This window comes from Amphiprion ocellaris, chromosome 14 (assembly GCF_022539595.1).
Source record: "Amphiprion ocellaris isolate individual 3 ecotype Okinawa chromosome 14, ASM2253959v1, whole genome shotgun sequence".
NCBI lineage: Eukaryota > Metazoa > Chordata > Actinopteri > Pomacentridae > Amphiprion > Amphiprion ocellaris.
The window spans coordinates 16,446,125-16,473,917 of NC_072779.1; the positions used below are offsets into that span (position 1 = coordinate 16,446,125).

At 38.9% G+C, this 27,793-nt stretch overlaps 1 protein-coding gene across 2 annotated transcripts; it reads left to right on the forward strand.

Moving 5' to 3' along the window:
- Window positions 1-1,555: 1,555 nt before the first annotated feature.
- On the forward strand, window positions 1,556-26,999 carry LOC111587368 (oligophrenin-1). Of its 2 annotated transcripts, XM_023297296.3 has the most exons (24): window positions 1,557-2,269; window positions 3,260-3,355; window positions 3,779-3,840; window positions 4,575-4,646; window positions 7,501-7,602; window positions 7,702-7,812; window positions 7,961-8,065; window positions 8,169-8,298; window positions 8,400-8,500; window positions 8,650-8,741; window positions 10,003-10,081; window positions 13,575-13,608; window positions 13,780-13,842; window positions 14,408-14,482; window positions 16,526-16,610; window positions 16,921-16,979; window positions 18,491-18,596; window positions 18,840-18,999; window positions 19,731-19,878; window positions 20,615-20,923; window positions 22,430-22,577; window positions 24,601-24,651; window positions 25,582-25,630; window positions 25,749-26,999. In XM_023297296.3, the coding sequence occupies exons 1-24, from the start codon at window positions 2,116-2,118 to the stop codon at window positions 25,752-25,754; spliced, it is 2,397 nt and encodes a 798-aa protein (XP_023153064.1). In that variant the 5' UTR covers window positions 1,557-2,115; the 3' UTR covers window positions 25,755-26,999. The 2 variants fall into 2 exon arrangements, with proteins under 2 accessions (XP_054873426.1, XP_023153064.1); XM_055017451.1 differs by lacking the exons at window positions 24,601-24,651; window positions 25,582-25,630; window positions 25,749-26,999 and having other exon boundaries at window positions 1,556-2,269; window positions 22,305-22,574.
- Window positions 27,000-27,793: the final 794 nt, after the last annotated feature.

Here is a 27,793-nt window from a genome sequence, read left to right on the forward strand (position 1 = left end):
GAAAGGTTTCAAATTTTTAACAGCATCATATCTGAGGGGTGTAGGTGCAGAATATGAGGTTAAAAGTTGTGAAATACAGGGCGAAGCCAGACATTTAAACGTAATCAGCAGAATATTAAATTGAACTGTGTAGCTAATGTGGAGCCAGTGTAATTCCAAAACGACTGGAATAACGTGTTCCCTGTGTTGAGTGTTTGTGAGTAATCTTGCTTCTGTGTTTAAACCAGCCGTAGATGGACAATTGCTGCATTGTTTTTCATCAGCCCATGTTTCCTCATAGACAAAGGTGATCACTGAGAACAGATTTATATTGATTTGCAGAGACGTTTCCCTCTGAGGAGACAGGTGGACCCAAACAACAGCAGCAAAATGATCATACAGAATCACAGAGCCACCAGACCTGTCACTGTAGAGATCAAAAGTTCAGGTTTTTTCTTTATTTTGTTGCCCATCTGCATATACGGGTTGTGATGAACGTTATGTGATGGGTATATTTTTTCATATTCAGGCCATCTGATTCGAACCTTTCTGGCATTTGTGTGCCCACAATTTATGTAAATTTTTATTTAGCTCTATTGTTAAATGAGGTCTTTACCTCTATGTAATTCCGAATTTAAATAATAATCTCTGCTGTTATCTGATTCTCAGTTATTTCCCATAAAATGAAATTTGTATAGACAATTGCTAAACATGTAAAATAGTAGATTACAATGAAAATAACTCTTAAATCCTGATTGATTATATCATATAATTGCCTCACAGAAGGATCTCACAAATTAATTTTCACCTTACGTCAATTTACACTGTATATTTAAAGCAACAGCTGTTGCACCACAGTATTTTCCAGTAAAAAATTAAAATTGGCATTTTGAACTAACCTAACAAATACAAATATTGCGATTCGGACCCTACAGTGTTATTTATGGTGTGCTTTCACTTGAGTAATTTACATATTAAGTATTAAAATCCCACAAAGAAATCTATAAAATAAAACTGTGCATGACTTTAACAAAAAAAAAGGCTAAGACCTTACAGTATCATTGATTACTGAGAAAAACCTCTTTAATTTAGAACAAACAAATCCACTGTTTCCCTGGATTTCCTGCAAGAATGCTATAATTCACATGAGACTTATGAAACTGAATTCACTGGGTGGAGAACTTCTTCCAGTGTGAGAACATGTATGATTCTGTGGAAGCTGGCATGTTTGCAATCTTATTTATTTATCTATTGGAATTTTCATTATTGTTTTCATTACTAATCTAATTTGTCATTTGTATGAATAAACACTGATATTCAAAAATAGTACAATTAAAAAGAACTGCTCAAGTCTATCTATCTATCTATCTATCTATCTATCTATCTATCTATCTATCTATCTATCTATCTATCTATCTATCTATCTATCTATCTATCTATCTATCTATCTATCTATCTATCTATCTATCTATCTATCATCTCCCACGGTACTTGAACGCAGCACCAACAGACACTCGGACAGGCTGCGGCCCCTTTAAGAGCCTCCTGGGTGTGGAAAATGGGAAGTTTTTTGTGAGGCTGTAGCCAGTTGGATCCGTCCAATTGCGCTTTGTGTCACGCTTTTGGGACTAAAATATGATATAATTCAGTTTAAGTTTTTTTTTTTTTTAAAAATATATACAGACTAACTCATGTTTAGTAGTTTTTAGAGCGTCTTGTTGACTTTACAGATTAAAAGCTGGTTTTAAACCTGCCGAAGGACAGAAAAGAGGGTTGATGGAAGTGTGAAGCGTTTCGAAATAGGACGCGTCCACAGGGAACCTAGCCGCTCTTCTAATCACGACACCGTAACGAGGAAAAAGTGGTAAAGAGGAGCAGGATACAATTAAATTACAGCGTGAACAGAGCTTCGGACGAGGGGAAACAGGGACGCGAACCCGCTCCGAGCACCTTCCCCGGTTTACTTCACTTCGTATCCGAGCTGCGGCGGCTGCAGGCTCCCCCGGACACCATGGTTTGTGCTCCTCTCAACAGATGAGTTGCCTCAACGGAGCAGAAATGAGACGAGCGTAGGCAGCGTGTCTCTAAAACAACCCCATTGTTTGTGCTGCGTCGAACCGAGCCGCCCAGAACAAGATGGGTCATCCTCCCCTGGAGTTCAGTGACTGCTATCTGGACAGTCCCGACTTCAGGGAGACTCTCAAGTGTTATGAGCTGGACCTGGAGAGGAGCAGTAAATTCCTCAAAGAGCTGATTAAAGATGGCAACAGTGTGATCACTGCAATCAAGGGTGAGCTTGCTTATGAGTTTTCATGTTGCATATTGCATGTGGATGTAGTGATGACAGGGGAGCAGCAGCATCAGTGGGGCCTTTCTGGAGGCCCTGCAGGGTCACTGTGTGTGGGAGGCACGTTCAGGGAGGTGCTAGTGCTCCCCCTCTGCTCTGAAAGGCCATGGATCTGATGCAGATGTGCAGGATGACCAGTGCTGTCTGTTCAAAACTCCCTCTGCAGGCCTCGCATCCTCCCATGTGTTGCTTTTCCCCATCAGTCAGACGGTGAGGAGCAGCTCTCTGCACTGGAGATGTGTTTAGATTTTGGAGGAACACTGTCTGTTTTGTGTGGTCCCCTATTAAGATACCATTCTGCTGTGTACATCCTGAATGACAAGCTTTTCACCTCGAAAACAGTGGAGTGAGGGTCCTATAGTCAGTCTGCATAATAGTCAGAGGTCACGAGTGCTTGTAGCCTGAATAAACTGCACCACTCCAACAAAGTCCCATTTTAATGTCAATCTGTAATGATCAGGAGTCACCACTTACATACTGAGTACATGCATAATGAAGTATGATTTCTTTACAGCTAATGCAGGAATCCAGTAGTTAAAAAATAAATAAGAAAAAGCACAATTGGGATAAGTGGAAAAACCACAAAATGACTGCAGACTGTTCCATTACAAAATGAAGGATTTAGAATATGAGACTAGATGTGCCAGCCAAGTTCCTCAGACCAAATGCTCTACAGTATTGATCTGACAGACTCGGTTTTTGTTTTGATAATAAAAGCCAGACATACGAGGGATAGTATATTGCATCGACCGCATACTGGCTGCTGCTCTGCTGCTGAATCCTGCCAAGGATGTCTTTCGTACTTTACACTTTCCTACCAGGAAAAACAAGAAAAAAATGCGCCGCTAGACCAATTCTAAGAATGAAGAAGAAATGTGTGTGTGGTGGTTGGTCTATTCAGCAAACTTTAAAAGACTAAATGTTGTTTTCTAGGATATTCTGTGGCAGTGCAGAAGTTTTCCCAGACTCTCAGTATGTTCCAGTTCGATTTCATCGGCGATTCCCTGACAGATGATGAGATCAACATTGGTAAAATTACACAAACACACTGCTAAATTTTACTGTTAAACTCATTGTAGTGGATTAACTATTAGAGAACTTGCAAATCAGTTCAAAATGAATAGAATTTGTTATTATAAAGCTTTTGGGTTTTAAACTAGAGTTTACAATAAGACTTGCCCTACTTGACCTCGGCTCAGAGAAACATTTTTGGCAGCCAACTGGTAATTCCTGACAGCTTGAATGTGAGGAATCAGGAAACATAAAGACTTGGAAAAACCCAAACAATTGTCTTAGAGCTTAATGTCAAATGTGTTTTAAAAAAAATCCTGTGCATATAATGTAATGGCTTGATCAAGCATGCTTTCCAGAAGCTTTTCCTGCATCACACGGTTCAGATAACAGCATGCAAAGTCTTCATTCCGGTCATCATCTTTGTGTTTTGGTCCTCAGCTCAGTCGTTCCAGGAGTTCGCCGGCCTCCTGCAGGAAGTGGAGCACGACAGGACGATGCTGGTGGGTTATCAGCTTCCTCCACGCTCGAGCTGCATCCTATTTAAGCCCTCATTAGACATTAGAATCCACTTCAACGTATCCTGCGCTGAAGATAAGACAACTTGGAAGGAAACCTTTGGCACGTTCTGCTGCAAAAAACTAACTTTCTGTTTATTATGAGTTTGAATGTGTTGATAAAATATTAAATCTATTACTTTTGACATGATACATCTGCCCAAACAAACACACGCAGGTGCTGATTGTGTAAATGTCGTCCGTCATGCAGAACTGTTTGGAGAAATGCTGCTAATTATTTGGTATCACTTCCCCTCTTTGGTTTCTTGTTCCCCCTTTTTTAAACAAGGCTTCCATATTACCCACATGCTGACACGTTTCAGTGCAGACTTTATCACTGAGGCTGCTGTTGGTTAACACACTTTACTACGCTTTAGCAGAGTTTCCTATCAGCAGCAGATCCTCCATCATCACACTTCATCAGTCAAGTTGTCACAGTAGGAGAAGCTTTTCCAGTCAGACTGGGTCGTCTGGAATCCTGATACTCAAACATTTCTAAAACAGGGACCGGTTATGAAAAATGTATTTACAAACTCACACATGGTATTTATTTTCATACTCTGCTCATGCTTGTACAGCTCAAATGTCCAAACACAGACAGTGACCTGCATGTGCAAAACCAGTATTTATGCATTTTCAATTGGGCTAAACTAACAACTGCTCCCTGTTTTCCTGTTCAGGTTCAAAATGCATCCGATCTGCTCATCAAGCCCCTGGAGAAGTTCAGAAAGGAGCAAATAGGAGTAACAAAAGTGAGTCCTTTGTCTGATTCCTCTGCTCTGTAGGTGAAATAATTCACTCCTGTGAAGAAAACTAGTCAGCTTTTGAGTCATCACAGGAAGCACAGCAGGTTCATGATTCTGCCTGTTTTTATACATGAAGTTTCAAATTGGTACAAGTATATATATACTACCAGTCAAAAGTTTGGACACACCTTCTCATTCAGTGGCTTTTGTTTAATTATTTAGTATAGTGTAGATTAATACTGAAGACATCAAAACTATAAAAGAATACATATGGAATTATATTGTAAACAAAAATGTGTTAATCTTCAGTATTGGTCTACAATGTAGAAAATAATACAAATAAGCATTGAATGAGAAGGTGTGTCCAAAGTTTTGACTGGTAGTGTAGAACCTGTAGAGCTGCTTACTTAGACCAAACGGGTTGTTATAATCTACTTCCTCAAATCTCTGTGTTTGTGTATATATGAAACATTTGTGTTTTTACAAACAGCAACGTGTAGGTCTTCCTTAAATGTATGAAGACATTTTGTCTTTGGAAAGTACGCTCTGTTGTTGAGAACAGTTCGGGCTTCTCTATGGTGGTGCTTTCAAAGTCATCAGGAAACTCTGTGGGAAATCACCTAAAATAATAAAGATGAGATATGGGCATCTGATGACCAAAATATGCTGATTAACTTGCTGTTTGTTTTTTTTTTAAATCTTGTTGCTGTGTTTTTGATTTTTATTTTTCTGCTAAAACCAATCAAATATTACATGAAGTATTCAGGTCCTACATGAATTTAGATAAAAAACATAGGTGCATTCCAATATCTATACTACTTTAGTATACTGAAAAATGATTATGTCCTAATACATACACATATAACCTGTAAACTGCAGTAAAATACTAGAATGTCCTGCTGCATTAGGTTGGATTTTACATGCTTTTCTGACCCACAATCCTCTGTGGAGGTACGGCACATTGTGTTTCACACGTATTTGAACTGTAAGTGGGTCAATATATAATTGCAGGTCTTTTTGTAACATAGTTGACATTTTTGCTGTTTTCAACATCAACACGGCCGTCTATAACCAAACACCACATGGCATTTTTAGAGAAGGATTCTTCTAAATATTATATGTACAACTGAGTAAAATTGAAATTGAAAGTTATTGATTAAGATCTTGTAGTAAACCTGTTGACATATTACATATCCACACTTGACTCACACACTACTTTATATTAAATAACTCAGAAAGCCTTGGAGTCTTGCCAGTCTTAAGTCGGTTCCACTTGAACTGACAAAAGCTAAATTTCAACCATTAGTCCATCTTTCCTACTCTCTATCATTTAGAATCGTTTTCATTTTCCCTAATTTAATTATTTGTCAGCATTTTTCACCACTTATCCGGTATTTTTAGCTGTCTACTGAAAATGTTAATTTTTATCTAACATTTTCACTGTTTTTTCACGACTTTCAGCTGTCTTTTTATACCATTTTTTGATTACTTGTAGCAAAACTGTTACTTCTAGCTAACTTCTATTACCTAAAACTATCTGTTCATCCTTTAAAATTAGCAAATTTGCATTATTTGTGCTATTCGGTCATGGTTTTTAGGCCCTCTTCCCACAGGTTATTGTTAGCTAACATTTTGAACAGCTGCATAATGTTTAGTTAATGATTTGAAGTGTTTATTGATTATTTTTGGAGAGCTATTTAAACCTTTTACTTGCCACTTTTAGCAGTCATTTAGACCTCCTCAGCTAAGACTCTGTCAGCCACGACACATATTGTTGAAACTGGCTCAGTATGTGGACATAAATATATATATATATATATATATATATATATATATATATATATATATATATATATTTTTATTATTTTTTTTTAATTAAAATGTAATTTACATTTTTTTCAGCTGTACTCTTTGGGGTGTAATTACCTTCAGTTAGCTTCAGTTTGACTTATAAATCAACCTTGATATAATAGCTAATGCTAACTTGCTACGTATGTATTGGTATCAGCTATATGCATATGTGCACTGCAAACAACAAACAAACCTGTAAATAAAAACCAAATATAATAATTTGTCATTTAGGGTGCAAAAAATATTGAAAAAATTAATAAGAATAATAACATTAATAAAAGTACAGTAATTTTCTATAATTAAAATACATTTTTTTCTATTAATTGTCACTAATGGTGTCTAACTTTCGAAACATGTTTACAATATCAAACTGGAATGCAAGGATTTTATCAGTTCAATAACAGGGAAAAATTTGTGAAATTACGCTAAATGTATTTTAACGGTGTAAGAAAATACAATTTTGTGGTTATTCACATTTACAGGTTTTTAATGTTGTTTAACATTACCAATGTAAATTCACAGCTAAAGACATTTTAGTGCTTTTTAAAATATACCGAAAACAATTTCTAACATGAAAATGATAAGTTCTGTGAAATTAATTTTTTTTTTAACAATGTCAGTTGGAAATACTAGTACAGAAATATGCAGATAATATAAATAATCTCTGAAAAATTTTTACCACTGCTGAATTCAGAGCCAATTACATGCTGTGATCTAACTACACACTCACTTCTAAAAGGAATCTTTGTCCTGTTTTTGATGTTTTTTGTCCAAAAAGTGAACATTAGTATGCATTGTAGAATATTTTCAAGTTGTAAATATTGATATCAGCCTATAAAATATGCTTGAAATGACTCGATAGCGTTGGTTTGTTAGAGCAACATGTGTTTACCAAGTGAGGACATGGTGGTTAAAATGTCCTCTTAACTATTTGTCCTCCAGCTGTAACTCAGTTTATCCAATCTTTTCTTGATCTCTCCTCTTCGTCATTTCCACATGTGATCTGCAGGAAAAGAGGAAGAAGTTCGAGAAAGAGAGTGAAAAATATTACTCCCAGTTGGACAAGCACTTGAATCTTTCTGCTAAGAAGAAAGAGACTCAACTCCAAGAGGTACGGTGAAGTACAACAAACATTTTGCAGCAGTTGTGTAGTGAAATGTAGAACTGAGAGCACAAGTGTTTAAAAAATTTCCCTTTTTATAAACTGTAGGCTGATGAACTCTTAGAGAAAGAGCGGTTGAACTTCTATGAATCATCCGTGGAGTACGTGTACCAGATCCATCAGGTGCAGGACAGGAAGAAGTTTGATGTGGTGGAGCCGGTGAGTTCAGCCTGATGTCTCCTCCTCTGTGCTGCCACACATATGTAGCAAAGAACTGAGCACATACACAGTACGCTTGGGTGGAAAACAAATCCATTGTTTTATGGTTCTTTGTTTTAAGCGTGTCCTTCTTGCTCTGGCTGGACAGGTGCTGGCATTTCTTCACAGCATTTTAACGCTCAACAACCTGACAGTGGAGATGACTCAGGACTTCATGCCTTACAAGCAGGAGCTGCAGCTCAGCTTGCAGAACGTAAGTAGTGTTACTGGCAACAAATCGTATTATTAGATCCATTTAATATCCCTTTTATCTGATGTTTTAGAAGTTTCCAGAGTGCTTTCTGGTTTCCCTGCAGACACGAAACCACTATGAGAGCACTTGTGAGGAGTTGGAGGAGCTGATGAAGAGAATGAAACACCCGTCCCAGCTGTATAAAATGCACAGTTTTCTGCCCATGGAGGGTTATCTGTACTGCCAGGAGAAGTGTAAGTGCACCAGGTGTTTACACAAAAGCTCCGTGCTTTTACAGGATTCCCTCTGATGCCAATTCTGACAAGCAGCGTCTTGTTTTTATTCCTTCCTCCAGGGGCTTTGGGTGTAACATGGGTCAAATATTACTGCCGGTATCACAAGGAAGGTAGACGGCTGGTCATGGTACCGTGTGAACAGAAGCCTACAACTAAACAGGTGCTTCACTGAAAAGATATATATATATATGATCAAAAGCCAAATGTGTGCCTTTACTACTCATTATTTTCAGTTTATAGCCTCTGACTGATGTTTCTCACCATCACACCTGAACTGAACACTTTCCAACTTTACCTCCTTCCCTACAGGGCCCAACACAGCTGACACTGAAATCCTGCATCCGCCGGAAGACAGAGTCTATCGACAAGCGCTTTTGCTTTGACGTGGAAACCAACGAGAGGTTAGCGCAAACAAATCTGAAAAAAAAAGAAGTGTGAAACGAGGCAACACGAAAGCCCTGTGGGATAAACAGGTCCGGGCGGCGAGGTGAACAGGTGGTTTACAAGGACAGAGTGTGAAGGCTAAATGGACTGTAGCCCAAACAATCCCTAAGCAGTGGGGCTTGTGCTGGAAACAGATGGCAAACTCAGTGCTTTAAGGGGAAGGAACACAACAAGCTCATATTTTTATAAGCAGGCCATTCTGAACAAAATGCATTTTAATAGTCTCTTGAGCTATAAGCTGCTCCGCCACCTAACGGGGTTTGTCTTTTGAAATCCGTGGAAATACTTGAGCGTTTTAAAGGTTTAAAAGCAGCTTGATTTATGCATTGAGAGCCAGAATGTAAGGAGCTAATTTGAACATAATGAGGAGTTGCTGTTTGATAAACTCAAGGTGGCAGTGCTGTCTAAGGTAGAAGGTGATGCTGTGGGCTCAAGACGCTTTGAGGAAAAGCCCGTCTGAATGTCCCTGTAATGTTTCCAGCGCTTGGCCCTGAGCCTGACCTTTGACCTTACAGGAAATGAATAAACGCTGATTACGCCTCCACACATTCATCTACCTGATCATTTGTTGCCAAAATTGTTTTCACCTCAGTTTCCATGCTGTAGATCGCCATTTAATTGGCTGTTTTTAGGTGCTTTGGGTTTACTGACCTGCAGCAGCTTCAAAGCAAATTACATAAATCATTGAATCACTAGAACAGCAACGCATCCTGCATGCCAAAAATAAGACATCAGGGTAGTTTAACTATGAAAGCTGATAGAAAATTAATATTATAAGAGGGTTTTTAAGGTTTTAGCGTTTTGAGTAGTACGGTTGGCAGCAACAGCTTTCAAGTCATTGCACAGTTGTTTTAGTTAACTATTGATTCGGTTGCCTACAAGCTTTAAAATCTGGCACTAGACTGTGTTGTTTGTGCAGGAGACATTTCGCAGCAATAGATTTTCATCATCTGTTCATGTTTGTCTTATGTATCTCAATTTCCTACCGTCACTGCCACATGGGGTTCAATCAGTTATTTCAAAGACCCTTCTTCTGCTGGTGTTCTTGTTATTTTGTCTACGCTGCTTTGCTTGAAAAGTGTGCACAAGCTGTGACGTGCAAGACCTTAAAAAAGCTGCTGCTCACAATGGTTGGGTGTTGTGAGAGTGCATCCTTTTAACAGAGTAATTAAATTGCAACCTTTACCTCTTTAATAGCATTTGTTACTGTTTCCATAGAAACACACCCGTCACTTTCCAGGCTCTTTCGGAGGGAGACCGGAAGTTGTGGATGGAGGCCATGGACGGAAAGGAGCCTGTGAGTTTGTTTCCCGTCTATTTAGGGATTATTCTTTTCGGATTATGTGAAAACTGCTTCACTGCCAGACAATCTGGAGTTTCACATCATGGAGTCAGCGCAGTTCCTATAGGGTTTATAGAGTCAATCTGAACCTATTTATTATTTCTTTCTGCCAGTAAAATCTTCCTGTAGTCTGTAATTACAACTATTTTTGTGAGGATTTTTGTCATTTGCAGCTTCCTAATTGCATCACAGCCAGTTGTAAAGTCTTTACAAAATCAATTTGTTGAACCCAGAAAAGAAAAACTGAAACAAATGAGAAAAAATAATTCATAGATATCATGGCTGTCAGGATCGGTATTTTATTTTTCAAATCTTTTGTATCAGACATGCAACAGCTCAGATCTGACAGTTGTTAGGCACTGCAGGGTGGAGTCATGGCTAATCTCACTTTGGCTTCTCTATTACAGATGTGTGAGAGATTGCATGAAGTCTGTTGGACACATTAAGTCAACACAGCACCCAGTTAGTTGGTAGCACGGCTGAATTCATACTGTTGGACTTTTTTGCCTCTGAAATCCAGAGAAACTAGAAAACTGCTAGCTTCTCTGTACCTAGCAGGCATGAGGCGATCTAACACTGATGTGCGTCACGAGAAAAAAATGTAAAACATTGCTAATTCCTCACTTGCTTGTAGCTGTCAGCGCTGTTTAGCTTTCAGTTTTGCTCTGGGCGCTTCTTGTCAGATCGGTTTCTTAATAGGCTGATTGTCGGTGGAGCTTGTGAACGAAACAAACAAACCATAACGACGAGAGGATGTGAAAACGACAGAATTCACACTTCTCAGTGCCCTCTTCCTGTGCAACTTCCCCACTAACCTCTGTCTAAAAGTTACTCAAGAGGTTTTCCACCAATATTCTAAAGCAGAAATCCAATGCAGAACCTCTGAGCTTCTGCCACACCCTCTCTGTCAACTTCACCGCTCTCTGAATGCCTTTTGTATCGCTGAAATTTAAGGCGCAGCCCCACTTCTAAAATTCAGTGCTGCCATTAGGACGCTTTCTGTGGCACACATAGCTCAATATGTCTGTGCATTGGTCTTTCTGTACTTCCTTTTTGCTCTTCTATCTCCTTTTACATTAAACACTAGAGCTGAAACAACTGATCAGTCAATTCATAAAAGTAGAAAAGTATCAGCAACTAATCCTGTAACTGATTTTGAATTTTTGAGTTTACTAGGTCAACTTCTCAAATGGGACAGTTTTCTGGAGGTCTTTGTCATATATGAGAGTTAATTGAATATTTGGTGGTTGTAGGCTTGCAGATTTGATAATGCAAAATTATTTTCATTATTGATGAATTAGTTGGTTATTTTTTTTATTGATTAATTAGTCACTTGGTCTATAAAATGCTGAAAAACAAATGAATGTCAATATCAAACAGTGTGTCCAAAAAGCCTAAGATGACAACCTAAAATCTAAGATTTTCAGTTTAACGTCATAGAGGAGGACAGTAGCAAGAAAAATGTTTTAATTAAAGAAGCTTTAAGAAGAAATTTGACTCTTTATTTCCCTAAAAACAGATCAATTATCAAAATAGTTACCGAGCATTTTAATAGTTGATAATCGATTAATCTTTGCCCCTCTAATTTCAGATTTGCATTTTTCACCCTTTTATGGCATTTTTATCACCCTTGATAAAGCAGCTTCATGCTACACAACATATTGCTTCTGTGTCGACGTTTTGTTGTGTGCCATCGTAAGAAGTGGCGAGTTAAGGACGGTCAAACGCATCATGACGCAGCTTATTTTCTGCTTGTCACAAAGAAAATGTTGCACAATTCTCATTTCCCATGACCAATCTAAAGAGAAATGTGTTTGATGTAATTAACTCTGATACGAGGGTTCTGGTATGAAATGATTTCTTATTTTATTACCATATTTACAAGACAAAGAGCTTGTTGACGTGCATCTACATGTGCACATGGAACAGGAGAAAAACACTGAAAAGGAAGATTTGGTTGCAAAAAGTAACACAATGCATGTAAATATTTCAGCTGCAGAAAAAAATACAAAGCGCGTCCTTTGTTTGCAGTTGTTGCCAGCACACGAGGCCACGTGGCTAATGTGTTCGACCATTTCAGTTAACACCACAGGGCTCTGTATGACCAGCGTGAATATTATCCAAAGCAAATAAACTATTGCTTTAGATGGCTTTGCTACTGTTACGCCACATGACAAAAGTTCAAAGCTTTTATTTCACCATTTCTGATGCATATTAGCTTCTCTTTAAAATCCCCCCAGTCTTTCTATACTGATGAAGTCTTCCCAAATTCAAATCATCTAGTTAGAATTCCTGTCTTTTTTTCATATCATAGAATTTATCAGAGAAAAAACTAATTATTACAATGTCAGTTTACACTTCCATGTGGCCCTGCAACAACTCGTCAACTGCTTCAGCAAATTAGCTGCCGGATAAATAGCGATGAAAATAAAAGTTTGCGTGATCTTGTGCACATAAAGCAACATGTCCAGCCTCTCCTGAAGCAAAACTAGACTGACATCGTCTCTTACGAATTTATATTTAAAGTCTGTTTTGGCAAAGTTAGTCGGATCTCTAATCCAAAAAATTGGCATGATTGAGCTCACTCTCCAAAATAACACATAAAATTCAACTCTTCCGACACATTCAGTCTTTTTTATAACTATTCATCGGTAAAAGAAAAATGCCTGTGTGTACTTCTTCAGAGTTTCCAAAGCAACTGGACATTTTGGCAATTTTTGTGTTAGCCGCAGAAATTAAAGTATTTTTCCATCATTCAAGTCTTGGGGGGAAAGAAAGCTCCGTTGTAACTGTTAGTAATGTCGCTCTCTGACAGCTCTATTATGTTTTTATCCATATGTCAGATTTGTGAGTTCTGAAACATAATGCCCAGCCACTGTGCAATTCTGTTTTTTTAAAATAGCAAAGTAACTCAGTGGTTTCCATCAGAATGCCTTAACAGAATACACATTACGTCAGTGACAGAAAGCTGAGAATCAGCTCATTCACACAGATGTGACCGATAATTGAGTTGAAGTTCTTTTCTCAGTGCTAAATCAATAACGGGGTGTGACCGTGATATTTCACACTTCAGCCACCTTTGACAACAAATGCTCATCCTGCATAAGAGCCCTTGAACAAGACTGTAGTGTCTCCAGCTGCTCTGTGGCTGCTCTGACCTCTGATGTCCGTTAGAAGGGAGGGCAGTGAGCTATTTTAAGGGGAGAGTCGGACAAAGCTTTGATATAAAAACCTCATCTGTCAGTGACTAGCTGGTGTCTGAGTTTCTGGCGACTGTGTCTGAAGTCATGGAGACAAATTTGCTCCAAGATAAAACCCACCTTTTATTCCCCTTCCTCTGTTCATTATTGTTACGTTTACGTAATTTCATTTTATAATAGATGTGTTCATTCGTCACACTGTCGTAGATTTTCTTCACTTTCTTTTCACATTTTTTTTTTCATTTCAGATTTATCATTCCCCAATTCACAAGCAAGCTGAAAGTAAGTCATTATCCTGAAGGTGTGCATGTGTAATGTTTGTGTGGAGAGTGATGTCTCCTTGTACATCTCATGTCACTGACTGCATCTGTTTTACCAAGAAGTACGGCCTTAAAATGAGTCTTTTCTTGTTAACTGTGCTAACTTTCTTGCGTGTTTTTTTTCCTTCCGCAGTGGAACTGAATGAAATTGGGTTCAAGTTTGTGCGAAAGTGCATCAACTACATTGAAACAAAAGGTAACTGGGCCTGTTAAAAAGGGTTCGTCCCAACAGTTTGCTTCTGTTAGTTTTCTGTCTTGCCCTTAAGGGGGCATAGTTGAGACGTGTTCCATGTGGATGCCAGTCCTGCTGGCCGCTCTAAGGGAGAAATGTCTTTCATTACAAAACCAGCGAATACAGTATATTACAAATTGTAACAAACTTTCATCATAATGTATCAGTACCTTCCATATTTTAGTGAATCCTCTTTATTTGATTTTTGGACTGTTCTTTTCTCCTTGTATGCACCCTTTGCACTTAACATCTCCAAACCAAACACATGCAAACTTAATCAGAATCAAGAGAAGTTTCTGTACTGTCATGACTCATTCTGCAGCAATGGAATTAAGTAGTCAAGCCATCGGCACGTAATTTGACTCTGAAGTGTCTCGAACTATGTAGTTAAATGAAGGAAAGAACATCTGTATCTTAATTCTGGCTCGTGTTGAAGCATGTGGTACATTTCCACTGCTCTACATTTGTCCAGATTGCACTCCCCTCTTTTTTTTTCTCTCGTGCTCACCTCCCCCTCATCTCTCTCCAGGAGCCACACAAGAAGGAGTGTACAGAACAGTTGGCAGCAACATCCAAGTGCAGAAGCTTCTAAATGCCTTCTTTGGTAAGGAAGTAAGCTAGTGAATATGCGCAACATCTGTCCATTCACTCGGTTTCCCTCAGTTGAACTTGCTAACGTGACTGTACAGTGAAATACACTATGCAACTTTTTGTGAAACTTAGTTGTAAATATGATGGAAAATATCAAAAGTCTCTGGCTGATGGTGCGTTCTTTCTGGAGAGCGATCGAGATTATGATTGGAAATAATTTGTAGCGACAAACCCACAGAGAATTAACATTCAGCTCTGCTTCTCCATTCAGCCGCACTGAGCTTGATGGCACAGTTTTGATTGTCCGGTCTGCAACTTTCTGGTTTTGATCTACTCTCATAGCATTGTGTTTGGTCATAGCAGGCGGCAGTGGCCAAAACCAAATGGCAGACAGTCCAGATTAGAGGCCAGCTGGTTAGCAGAAAGTAACGGAGAAGTTCGCTGTTGAAGACCAAGATATTTCCCCAGCAGTCAGTGGAGAGGTGGCCAGAGACATAACTCAAACTGAAAGTTGCTTTGTATTTGTTGGACCTTTAAATATGCAGCAAGTTGGCAAAATGAGCTAAAAAGAAGAGCTGAGGGTGTCCAGATAGCTCAGCAGGTTGAGTGGGCTATAGTTCCCCGATGCAGCGGCCTGGGTTCGATTCCAGCTCAAGGCCCTTTGCTGCAGGTCTTCCCCCCACTCTTCTTCATACTTTCCTGTCTGCCTCTAAACTAACCAATCTAATAAAGCCAACAAAAGGCCAAAAAAATAACTAAAAAAATAGAGCTGAACAGTTAATCGAAATGCTATAAAAAATGGAAATATATGGCCAAATCTACGGTGGCCGAGAGGTGCAAACCAAATTTACATAATGCAAAACACTTTTACAACCTCCAAGACAAATTTACAAGCGACAAAACACTTTTACAAGTCCAAAAACACTTTTACAAATCCAAATTTAACCGGAAAGGGAATGTCCCAACTCCGGGGTTGAACCGGAAGTGACGACGAGGAGCGGCTAATGCACTCTGTCGGTCTGATCTGCGCCATTTAAACACTCTAAAGACCGACCACACGAAAAACAAAACCGCGTCAATCGGTTCATATGTTCCCCACAAAACGGGCAAAACATCACACACTCGCTTGGTTCACCATCAACAACAACCAAAAGTAGCATTAGGATCCATATGAGAGTCACCAAACAGAGAGACAGGCAGACAGATTTGCTCACATTTATGCACAATAGACAACAGCGGTAACATCATTAATTGCTTGTAATTCTAAATTATGCCAGATATGTAGACAGAATCTGTCAGGATCTATCATTAAGCGATTTCACTTCAAACAGACGGTCTGAGTAACATTTTATCATCTACAGTAAAATCCCTCGTTACACACTTGTTGAATTCAGAGCTCCGTCACAGCTGAACACTATTTTACTGTCACACTGTAAAAGTCTCATCTGTTTAATAAAGCCAGAATATTTTTCTGTCAAGGTTTCTATTAGTTCCTTTCAAGTAACCAAGAAAATATGGCAACAGGTAGCCGAGTAACAATGGAAACACATTTTATTGTAGCAGAAGTTGTTGCAGTCAAAAACAGTTGGACTTCTCTTTTTAAGTTCTTCAAAAAAATATAAAAGAGAAGTCCATTTGCTTTTTGCTGAAACTCCCACGATTACCACGACCTGCATGACTGAGAATCTACACAGATCTAGTTGGATAACAGAATGTCTAATGTTTAAATCATAAATAAACTATGGATTTTCTCTCTGGGTTACCACAGCATTTTTCTTTCTTCTGAGCTGTTTTGAAATGCACTCATTCAAATAACCCAAATGATTGCTGTACTGGAATAAATCTATGATCAGTTAATCAGTAACATTTGTACAGACTGTAGCAAGAATCACATAATCATTTGTTTTAGTTGAAAAGAAATGCAAAACTTACCATTTCCACTGAACTCATTTCGCAGAGTGGATATTTTTTGGCACCTTGTTCAGTCCTATGTAAAATATGATGTATTAAAGCTGGCAGCGTCTTTGATGAATTAAATCTCTTTGTTTTCTCATAGATCCTACAAACCCAGGAGATGTGGATCTCCACAGCAGCGACTGGGATGTGAAAACCATCACAAGTGCATTGAAGTTTTATCTCAGGTGTGTTTGTGTGCAACTGGAAACATGAGTTTACTTCATAATATAGTCAGGCTATTCTGTTAAAAAAACATTTTAATTTGTCCTACATCTGACTCCTTTTACATTTAGCTAAATTTATGTTTGTAAAAATCCCAATGATTCAAGTATTTTCCTAAACCTGCTTGATTGTAACACATGTAATGATGTGTGCACTCTGTCATTGCTCTCTGTTGTAACTGCAACCTGTGGCTGCTGCTTTTGGTTGTCTTATGTTTATTATGGTGAGTTATACTGCACTTGTGTTTACTTGCGTGTCCTTATTTCTCTGCAGGAGTCTGTCCGAACCTCTGATGACCTACAGTTTGCACAGAGACCTCATGTGTGCTGCAAGTAAGAGATGCTTTGGAAATTACCCAGCGCTGAGATCGAGGAGGTTGTGTTACATTTCGTGTCTCCTCATTAAATTCTCCTCTTGGATCTCAGCCTACCAATGAAACTTGTTGTGTGTATCATCATCATAGTAGAATCCAAAAAGGTAAAGGTGTGCCGCTACATCGTTTGTAGTGTTTGAATGCTCCAGGCAGCTTTTTAACACGTGTCCTGGCCTGTTGGCGTACAGTTTTATTGCTCTGTGGAAATTTCACGTGTTTTTTGCTGATCATTTTTTCAGTGTTTATGAACTTGCCATGTAATCTAGGCTTACATCCACTTTTCCATGGGTATGCAATGCCTGAAAAGAATGTGGATTCAAGGCATGAGAGAGTACAGGAGTGCCGTGCAGTGCAGGTGTGGACATTAGAGGAAATCTGAGTTCCCTGTTTGTTTTTGTGTGTCACACAACGTTATTGTAAAACTGACAAGACAATGAGTTTAATAGCATCAGCCTCATTCTGTCAGGATGTTGCATTAAGGCAGCTGGTGGCTTCATTTTTACTGGAAATGCCATTCATTAGTTGAATAAGGGGCTCCTCATTATACAGGCTGACTGCTTGTAGACTTTCTTTTATTAGTTTCATGCCATTGCACTGGGTGGCTGCGCTGTCTTTCATATTCTTTTGTGATTATAGACACCAATCCACCACACATTAAAACCACCCACCTGATACTACATAATCCCCCACCCCAACAAATCAGCTCTGATCTGTCGAGGTAAGGACTCCACAAGGCCTCGATCAGATTGACATCTGTGGAAGTTAAAACCTTGAACTCTTTGTCAAAGTTCAAGGCTCCATGGTTCAGGTTGATACGCTTCAACCTTTGATAGACTGCACTCTGACACCTTTTCAGCTGTTTGTGCTGCAGTAGCTCTTCTGTGGGATTGAACCACGCATGATAGCCTTTGCTCCTCACAGACATTAATGAGCTTTGGGCACCTATGACCTCATTGATGATTTACGCGTTGTTCTTCCTCTGGCCATTTTTTTGGGCCTCAAGACCTTCTGTATTGGAGGTGCCCTGACCCAGTTGTATAGCCATCACAATCTGGTCCACAATGAATTGTCTCAGAACCTTTCTCAGATTTTTTTTCTGCTTCAAACTCATCAACTTCAAGAACCGACTGCTCACTTGCTGCTTAATATATCCCACTCCTTGACAGGCACCATTGCAACAAGATAATCACTGTTATTCACTTCACCTTGTCTAGTTTTAATGTTGTGGCTGATTGGTGTATAATTGGTTAATGTCTGTTGTGTTCAACACAAAATATTGAATCCTGAATTTGAGGTTGTACTGAGATGATACCAAAGAAAATGTAGCAAAACGGTCATTTCTTTATCAGCTTCGAGGACATTTGTTCTTAGTTTTGGCTGGATTAATGCTTTAGGTCTACACAGGTAAACTGCATGTAACTTTTAATTACTTCAATTAATAGCTTCTTTTTTGCTCTCTTTGTTTCACAGAGTCAGATAATCTGGACTTTCGACTCAGTGAAATTCATTCTCTTACCTACAAACTACCAGAGAAGAATCGGGAAATGCTGGAGATGCTTATTAAACACTTGGTCAAGTGAGTACTAAGCTTGTTTAGTTAACTGTGACACGGTCTTCTTTTTTCTTTTCTTTTTTTTTTTTTTTTACTGCTTTTAGAGTCAAATCACGTCAAAACCTTCCAAATGGAAAAATAGGATTGACGCAGCAGGTTTAAATATTAAAGTTTATACTGTACAGTAGTACCTCTTTCTCTGAGATAATGTGTAACTACTTGTGTCAAGTTACATTTTATTCAGCCTTGCTTGGCATGTGTGGACAGTGTGTGCAGTCACAGTGAGGAAAACCTGATGACACCTTCCAACATGGCGGTTATCTTTGGACCCACACTCATGAGAGCGAAGGAGGAGACGGTGGCGGCCATGTTGGATATCAAGTTCCAAAATATTGTGGTGGAGATTCTGATTGAGGACTACAAAAAGGTATGGCTGAAATGGACAGCATGGAGTTACATGAGAAGATTGTTACCACCTACGTGTCCGTACAGAGAATATGTAGTTGCTGTGATGCAGTACTACTAAGTGGTTAGTTTAGCTTAATATGAAGACTGGGGAAAAAGTGCCACTGGGGCTTTCTCCAAAGATACTAAAATGTACCTAGGAGCACATTTAAAAGTCACTCTTGGACTCGTTTTGCCTCTTTTGTTTAAACCATTCATAAAGCCTCAGCTAGTTGTAAACCAAAGTAGTTTTTGGCTCCATCCAGTTGCCACAAAGCTGGAGACTGTGAAGACTCCAGACGGTTATTGATTCTGGCCAAGAAATACTCCTGCACATAATCCCCAGAAAAATCGTAAATTGACATTTTTATGTTTTTCAGGTTTTTATCCCAATTTAATTTAACAACATTCAACACATTTGGACTACTGACTACCTCGCTTCTTGCTGCACTGAACCTCTTCTTGCTCAGTGCTGCAGAGGCCTTTGTCATAAGCTAAATCATTAAATCACTGCTTGGGTATTTGTACTTGTTGCTACTTTGTTAATATCATTCTACCAAAATACAGTAATTTAGTTTACCAGTCTGTTTGTCCTGTTCTTTGTCATGCAAATCATTCCATTATTTCAACTATGTTACAGGCTGCATGTAGCTGTTAAAAGCAGCTACTGAACCAACTAACTTTTTATTTTTATTTTTTTAAATGTGATTGCAGATCTTCAGTTATATGCCAGAGGACAGCGCTGCCCCACCTGTCCCTCCTCCGCGCATCACCCCGAGAAAGCGGCAACCCATCACAATCTCCAAGCGGCCAGCCCGTGTTTATCAAGCTCTTAGTCACGACCACTTCCAACACACAGAGAGTAATTATCAGCCTCTCTTGCCCTGATTGTCGTCATCGTCCTCATCATTATCCCATCCTCTCTCTGCGGCGCATACAGTAGATGATTTAGAAAGTTATTTGTTTAAAAAAAAGTTTTTTTTTAAAGACTTGTACCACAGCGTACCTGCAGGGTCATTTCTTGACATTTCCTAAATGGGATTTATTGTAGTGTGTGTGTGTCCATCAAATCAATTATGACATATTCCCAAACATGGGATTTGTTTGTCAAATCAAATTCTATTATTTTTTTTCTTTATTCTGTATCATCCTTAAATGTTGGAAGAAAATCATTTGCTGCTTTTTAAAAAATTCTTTTAAAGTACAAATAAATGTATCTACTCTACATTTTTATCTCACATTAGTCTTTTTTTTCAACGCTTCAGGCAAAATCATGTAATTTTCTGTCTGTTTGAACCCCTTGTTAAGTGGGTGTGATTCCATCCTCGCATAGACTGAGGCAGAGACGACGGGAGCACACAGTGCTTGTCCTCAGTGTGTTGTGTGATATTAAACTGCTCTGTTTAACCAAATAACCAGCTCTGTTTGAGAGCTTGAAGCACGCGTGCAGGGAAGTGCTGTACCAGTTTAATTTAACCCCAAGCTCTTCTATACCTTCTACGTTTCAATTTTTACCTGAAAAACATGATAGAAGAGAACATTTACATTTACCTGACGTTTAAAATGACTGTGCTGTTAATGTTACTCCTTTGTCATAGATGGTCAGAATGACACCCCCACTGTGGACGAGGACGTCTCGGTGAACCCCATTCCTCTTCAGCGATCAAAACCTGTAAGCTTTGCTCCGCTTGTTCCACGAGAGCCTCCACCGAGACAAGCATTAATGCCCAGGACAGCTAACCGTCAGGATAGACAAATGGACTCGGATGCTGCGAAGATAAATGATACAAGGCAAAGGCCAGATTCATCCTCAGCACCAAATGGGGAGTCTGGAGTCTATGTGAGCAGGGTGCCATCATTTCAGAGCAGAAAACCACCTCCAAAGAACACATCAGCCAACAGAGAAGGTATGAGGAACCCTCTTCATGCCAATGATAACCCCTTATCTCATCCTTGTTAACCTGCACATTGAATGCCTCATCCATGTGCTTTAATAGATAAAGATCATGAGATTTAGAGTACAGCAAAATGATAAGCAAAGTTGTGCTGTATTATTAGTCATATGTAACTGACTTCTCGGTACCACAGATCGTTGTTAAACAAACAAAGCTATTATATTTGAGCTTGTTCAATTCAAATTAAGTGTTACTAAGAAATTTGTTATGTCTGTAAAATCAAATGACACAGCACTACAGTCAAGTGTTATGCAAGCAGTTACAGTTGATGATGAAAAAAGCAGTCACTGCGAGTTGGTCGGTTGTAGATATCAAGATTTTGCTGATATGTTCAATGAAGTGTGTAGATGTTAGTGACCAAATCATTAACAAGAAAAGCACTCAGAGAGCGCAGTACTCTGCCAAGGCTGCTCAGTCGTATCATTTCCGATGGATGAAATCTTTAAAAAAAATTGTGGCAGAAATCACAGCACTATAGAATGTGGCCATTTAATATAGATGTACCCACAAACAAAATGACCTTACGCTGAGCACAGGTGTGTATTATGCATGTATATGTTATGTACAGATACCGAATCACGTGACCTAAATATGTAGCGGGTGGCAGGAATTGATGGGACTCGGAAACACCCCCACAATTTAATCAATTGTTCCTTGTATCATTTAAGACAGATAAGTCCTAATAAGTCCAAAGTGGTCGATTTGTAGTCGGATCGCAACCATGTGATCGTCAGCAGGCAGCTGACATTGTGTTCACTTGTTGTCATAGTTACAGTGATGCCGTGATGATGATGAAATCTTTAACAAATCTCTGGATCCAGACTATAAGCCACATCACTGACAAAATCTAATCCCTTAGTCCTTGTGTCATTTCTGACCTTCCTGAAAATTTCATCCAAATCTGTTAGCCCGTTTTTGTGTAATGTTGCTAACAGACAGACAGACAGACAAACGTATGCCGATCGTCATATAACTCTGCCGTTCCTTGGTGGATTAAATATTGTAACATAAGGGTTCAGTATGCAAGATTTCTAACAGAAATGTTGCAGCAAGCCATTATCTGCTATGTAATGTTAGAGTGGAATAATGGTGTCCTTATCTGAGAATCAAACCACGCTGTCTTTGTGAGTGCATGTGAGTCCCTCCCTTTGAAACGCTCGAATGCTTAAAACAAAGTAACTATTCACGCAGCATTATAAAAGCAAAAGTGCAGTCCTGTGTTTAGCAAGTGCCCCATAAACCAAAGGATTTGAAAAGAAAGTATGTTTACTTAATTTATGTGATTTTGCAAATATTGTTCTGATGTTATATCAAATATTGCTCAACACTGTAGGTGCAGCCAACAAGACCAAAATGAAGATCTTCAAGATTGTCATTTCCAAGTTCTACTTCTGCAAGTTCCGTAATTCCTGCACATTCTCATGCACGGTTACATTAGGCTTTTGTATTGTTTCACAGGAGATTCTGATGGTCTGACAAGAACAAAGTCGACAGAGAAACCTGCCATTTGTAGACCGCCAGTCAGGCCTCCGGAGCCCCCTTCTAGATGCCCCGCCCCACTAAAGCCCCCAAGTGCAGCCAGCAGTGAGGGCACAGCTACATCCTAGTAAGTGCTCTTCACAACTACAAAAATCTGTAGCCACAACCTTTTAGGTATGCAAATGAGAAGAGGTCCAATGCATATTCAACTACAGGATGTGCTCTCTTTGTCGAAGAACAATATAATGCACTGTTTCGGCTACTTTTAATTTGTGGCAGACATGCAAATTTTAGTGTGTCGGAATCAGGAGCACTTAAGCCATTATGAGCTTTGTTAATAAAAACCATCAAATAAATCAAATGAATAAACAATAGAGGTATTTGCACTGGTACAGATACATGGGCCACATTTTGGCATGGACACAAAGAGACCACAGATCCTCCCTGTCAGCGCTGCAGGCTGTTGATGGCGGCGTCATTATGGTGTGTTTCTGAGACGAAGCATCAAATCAGGGACACGCATTTACAATGCTTATAAAAAAAACATTCACCCTACTTGGAAGTTTTCCTCTTTTATTGGTTTTCAACATTGAATGGCCATGTAATTTCAGTCAACAGCCCAGCCATGAATTCTCAGTTAAATTGAAGCCTTCGTTCGGACTCATCCACTGCAGAAGGTTCACCTTGTTGACTTTAAACCACTTCTGTGTAGCTTTGGCTGTATCCTTCAGGTCACTGGCTTGTTGGAAAACAAACCTTCTTGCAGTAGATGTCAGACTCTCCCACATGCCCTCTAGTGAAAGCTAGCCAGGATTTTCTTTGCCACTCTCCCGCAAAGCTTTGACTGGCGACAGCTGCTGTATCCACAGTCTCTCCTATCTGAAACTGAGGCTTGTCACTTTGTCAGAGGAGTCATAGGTGTCTTAGTGGCCACTCTGACTAGTCTTTCTTGCTCGTCTTTTCTCTTACTTGCCTGTCAGTTTTTGAGGATGGCCTGCTTCAGATTTACACGTCATATTCTATTCAAGTCTTAATGATGGGATTAACTGTACTTCCAAGACATATTCAGGGACTTAGAACTTTCCTTGTATGCCTGCCCTGACTTATGCTTATTAATAACCTTTTCACATTATTGCCTGGAGTGTTGTTTTGTCTTTCTGGTGTAGTTATAAACAGGAGTAATGATTCATCAATGACTGAACCTTCCAGGTACAGGTGTCATTATATTGTAGTCACTCTAGACACTCACTGCATTTAGATGAACTGCATTTCTAAGTCCAATTGTGTGACATCCAACTCCAGCTGGCTGCACCTGTATTGAATTAGCAGAGTCACTATAAAGGGGGGGGGATACCTATGCAGTCACTTATTTTACATTTTCGATTTTTAAATAAATGGCATTTCTTTGTAGAAGTCTGTTATCACTTCGATATGTAGAAGGTTTTTTTTTTTGGTAAATTGTTGTCAAAAAATGCCACATTAAACTAACCAGTATTCAGTGTTGAAATGTAATAAAAGGAGGAAACTTCTAAGCCAGGTGAATGCTTTTTTATTTTATTTTTTATAGGCACCGAATCTCATTATCGCATCCAATGGCCTGACTGCACAGCTGATTGAATTCACTTTGGACTGTGATTAGTATGAACGCCAAAAGCAGAATTGGTGACAATTATTTGAATCCAGGATTATTAGAATGGATTCTAAAATATTTTTGTTATACTTCATACATTTTTATCAAAAACACTGTATGCTAAGGGGGTGTGGACAGCATTTAGAATAGAGCTAAAACCAGTGGCTATAGTGTCATAGTGAAATGAACCTTCACTGCAACATTTTGAGCTGAAAGACTAAAAACACACTCTGGGGACATGTAAGACTTTCGTTAACTTGCTGAAAATCGACACAATATGGAACCTGTTGACTTGTGTTTACTTTCCCTCTGCCTTATATACGTTACTGCAGGTTTAAGTTGCTGATTTGTTAAATTAATTAAAAAGGATTAAGCAACCTGTTACTGGGACAAAGCCTTTTGCCTACAGTAAGCGCAGACAGCTGCATCCCAAATGACTTTTACCAACAGGTTTCAAATCTGAAATGCATCATTTCTTTATCTGCAATATCAACATGCCAGTTGTCTTTTTTTCCTGCAGTGTTGCATCTAAAACCAAGTTTTTTGAGAATGCCTCCAGGAATGTCGGCAGGTATGTAATGGGCTTTTTCTTTGTGTGTGCTCCAGTTTGTCCTTTGCTGTAACCCAGGACAGTAATCACAGGAGATTTCAGTAATTAAGACCACAACAGAAGGTGAAAATAGTCAGAATTCAATTTAATTTTAAGTCATCCTGCTGATTGAATAAATGTAAGCTACTGAACGTTATTCAGATGTTTAGTGCTTAGGGCAGTTTGGTACTTTTATTTCAGAAAATAAAACATATCTTTGTTGTGTTTGTCCTCGCTTAGAGCCTGACTCCCATGTGATAGGAGTGTGTGTGTGTCTGTGTGTGACAAACCCTTATCCCCAACAACACCAAGCTATGTGTAGATGGTAACTCTGTTCTTAAATGTAGCCTCCCATTTTGGCCCATGCTGCCTCATGATCCTTTGTGAGTTGGAAAAAGACACATCTTGGCTTTCATGGTCTGCAAAGATGAGCCAAGTTAAGTTCCTTGCTGTCGGGCCCTGCGCAGGCAGTGATGGAGGCTATAAATGAAGAATGTCCGAGTGGGAAGAATATGTGGGAGTTTTATCAAAGAGAGCTCATCTCTGTATTGTTCTTTATTGTAATCTCCTCGATTGATTCCATGTACAGTTTACATTAGCGCGTCCAAAAGAGAGTTTGTAGCCTCTGCTGACACGTAAAGCGCCTCTGAGGCGTCAAGTTTCAGTTTGGCTTGTGGAACTCATAAGCATAGAAGCAAATTCTGACTGCAGTACTTGTCATTCTATAGTTAAAACATTGTCACCATCTGAGCAGGCTCTCTGACATCAACACTGAAAATTATGCATTACCATATTATTTACATCATCTCAGGCTTAATAATTAATTCTTTACCCTTTTAAGATTATCACACATGGGTGTACTGTAAAATAACTCATTTTATTTTAATCTCCTTTTTCTCTCCTCTAATTTAGTCCACCAGCCTCTCCGTCACCAACAGTAGTGACAAATATAAAAAAACAGGTGAGATTTACTTTAATTTTTCAGCATGTTCAGTGTACTTTATTGCTGTTTATCCTTTTATCATAATTTTGTGGTGTAATAAAAGGAACATTATCTTGTTTTTGTTTTGTTTCCCCAGAATTAATGTCGAAGAGACATAAGCGATATCATGTGACCACTGCATGCGCAGATCAAGCTGGTCACCACTGATGAACTTGGTCAGCTGTGACTGCATGAGAATTGACTGAAGAAAAAGCTCTCAACAGAACTAGATGAGTTTCTTCAGTTTTGTTTTTAGCGGTAAGAATTGTGTTGTACAGGAACACAGTAGCAAAATGTCTTTAGAATGACCTCGTAAAGTAACTGGTTCTGTATTTGATCCTTATTCCAAAGTGAGGCTGCAGTAAAAGCTCCCTTTTTCTTCCTTGTTCCACACCTGTCAAGGAATATTACAATTTGTGGTCATTTTACTGCGTTTAATTGTTTGAATAACTCTTGGCCAACTTTCTTAGTGGAATTAACTGCTGTACTGATTCTAATGTGTCTGCATTGTTAACAGTTGATTACAGCAGTGTGAAATAGATTTCCCAAAGAAAACTCCATGATTTAAAACTGAATTAATCAGCTTTCATTTGAAAATGTGGAAAAATTTGTCTGAATATTAACTTCTAGATTTTATAAAATGGACTGTGTATTGGGGTTGAGATGGCGGGAACTATTTGCTTATAAATAAACTACTAGGAATTACATTTCAGTATTAAATCAAATAGTGTGGCACAGAATTTACTAATGACATACAGTAAATGTCTGAACAAACTGGACGAAAAATTAATAAGCAAAAGCTACATTCAAACTAATTATCTCTTAAGACTATTTTTGTTGGTCATCAAGAATATTTAGAACAAACTTTAATCTTACGTATCAATTGAGACATAACTCAAATATAAGTCACTTTTTAAGAGGCATTACAGAGAAGTATTTTGCTCAAGTGTCAGCCTGTATTCCTGTCAGCGTAGTTTGACTTTACAGTGAATGTATGGTAGAGTTTTTTTGTTTTGTAAAAAATCTTTTAAAGACAGATTTCCAAGTGTGCATTCCTTCATTTTTTACCTAATGTGGGTAGGTTAGGTTGTACAGGAGAGTCCTCAAAGTTTACCTGAATTTGTTGCACCTCAGATGAATGGTTGAGATTAAAAAGTAGGTCAAACATGAAACAAAATTGATGGTTACAATATGTGAATATAACACTCCGTTGTTTTATTTTTATTTCTTTGCTCTTATAGCCGTTCTGTAAATTTTTTTCTTGTATTTTTGATAACCCAGCTTGAAAATACCCGTTGTTGTCTGACTTTCAAAGAGGAAAATAAACATGAAGAGCTCTTGACACGTATCATGAATGTTATTGTTTTAGTATTTAGACTAGAGCTGTCATCATTCGCTTCTGTGTTATTTAACGGTGTTTTTGTCCTGTCTCTTTTCATGAGACTTCTGTGTCACATTTATTATGTAATATTTTATTTTTTTAATTGCCGCTTGCAGAACAGAATCTGATTTATTCAAAAGGTTCATCACAGTTTGTGGTGGTATTTGGTACCACCTCCATCTTTGTAATATTTTTTGGTTTTGGCTCATTAAGAATAGAAGCTATTATATTGTGCGCAGCCTACAGGCATTAAAAGCCGCGATTCTACAAGCATCTACCGGCGCGGTACGGCTCGGCTCGTTTTTGTTTGCGAGCGTTTCCATATGGATTAGTGCATGGTACCAGGCACGACTTTCCGTACCTTTTCGGCTGAGGTTCCAAGCGAGATGAAGTGAGCCAGATGTGACGTGTACATAGTGCAGGCCACTAATTGGACAGAAGTGCAGGCCGCTGATTGAACAGGGAGTGACGACACAGGAGAGCGACTCCAGCGTGTAAACAAAACCGGCATTTAAAAAAAAAAAAAAACAAAAAAAACTGTAAACAGCGTGTGCGTTGCTCTTCACGGAGCACTCTGTTCTTCATAATTTTAATATGACAGCCAGACCTGTACCGTGGGTGAATGAAGAGGTCGAGACTTTTCTGTTTCTGGTGGCGGACCAAAGAATACAGAGGGAGCTGGACGGAGAAAGTTTATCAGGAGGTCTCTGAGCGGATGGTCACCTTCACATACAGTAGACTGTATATAGAGAGGACAGAAG

Coding starts and splice junctions, on each gene's coding strand:
- LOC111587368 (XM_023297296.3), top strand. CDS start 2,116: ATGGGTCATCCTCCCCTGGAGTTCAGTGACTGCTATCTGGACAGTCCC. Junction 7,603..7,701: donor AAGAGACTCAACTCCAAGAG/GTACGGTGAAGT, acceptor TATAAACTGTAG/GCTGATGAACTCTTAGAGAA. Junction 8,501..8,649: donor AGAAGCCTACAACTAAACAG/GTGCTTCACTGA, acceptor CCTTCCCTACAG/GGCCCAACACAGCTGACACT.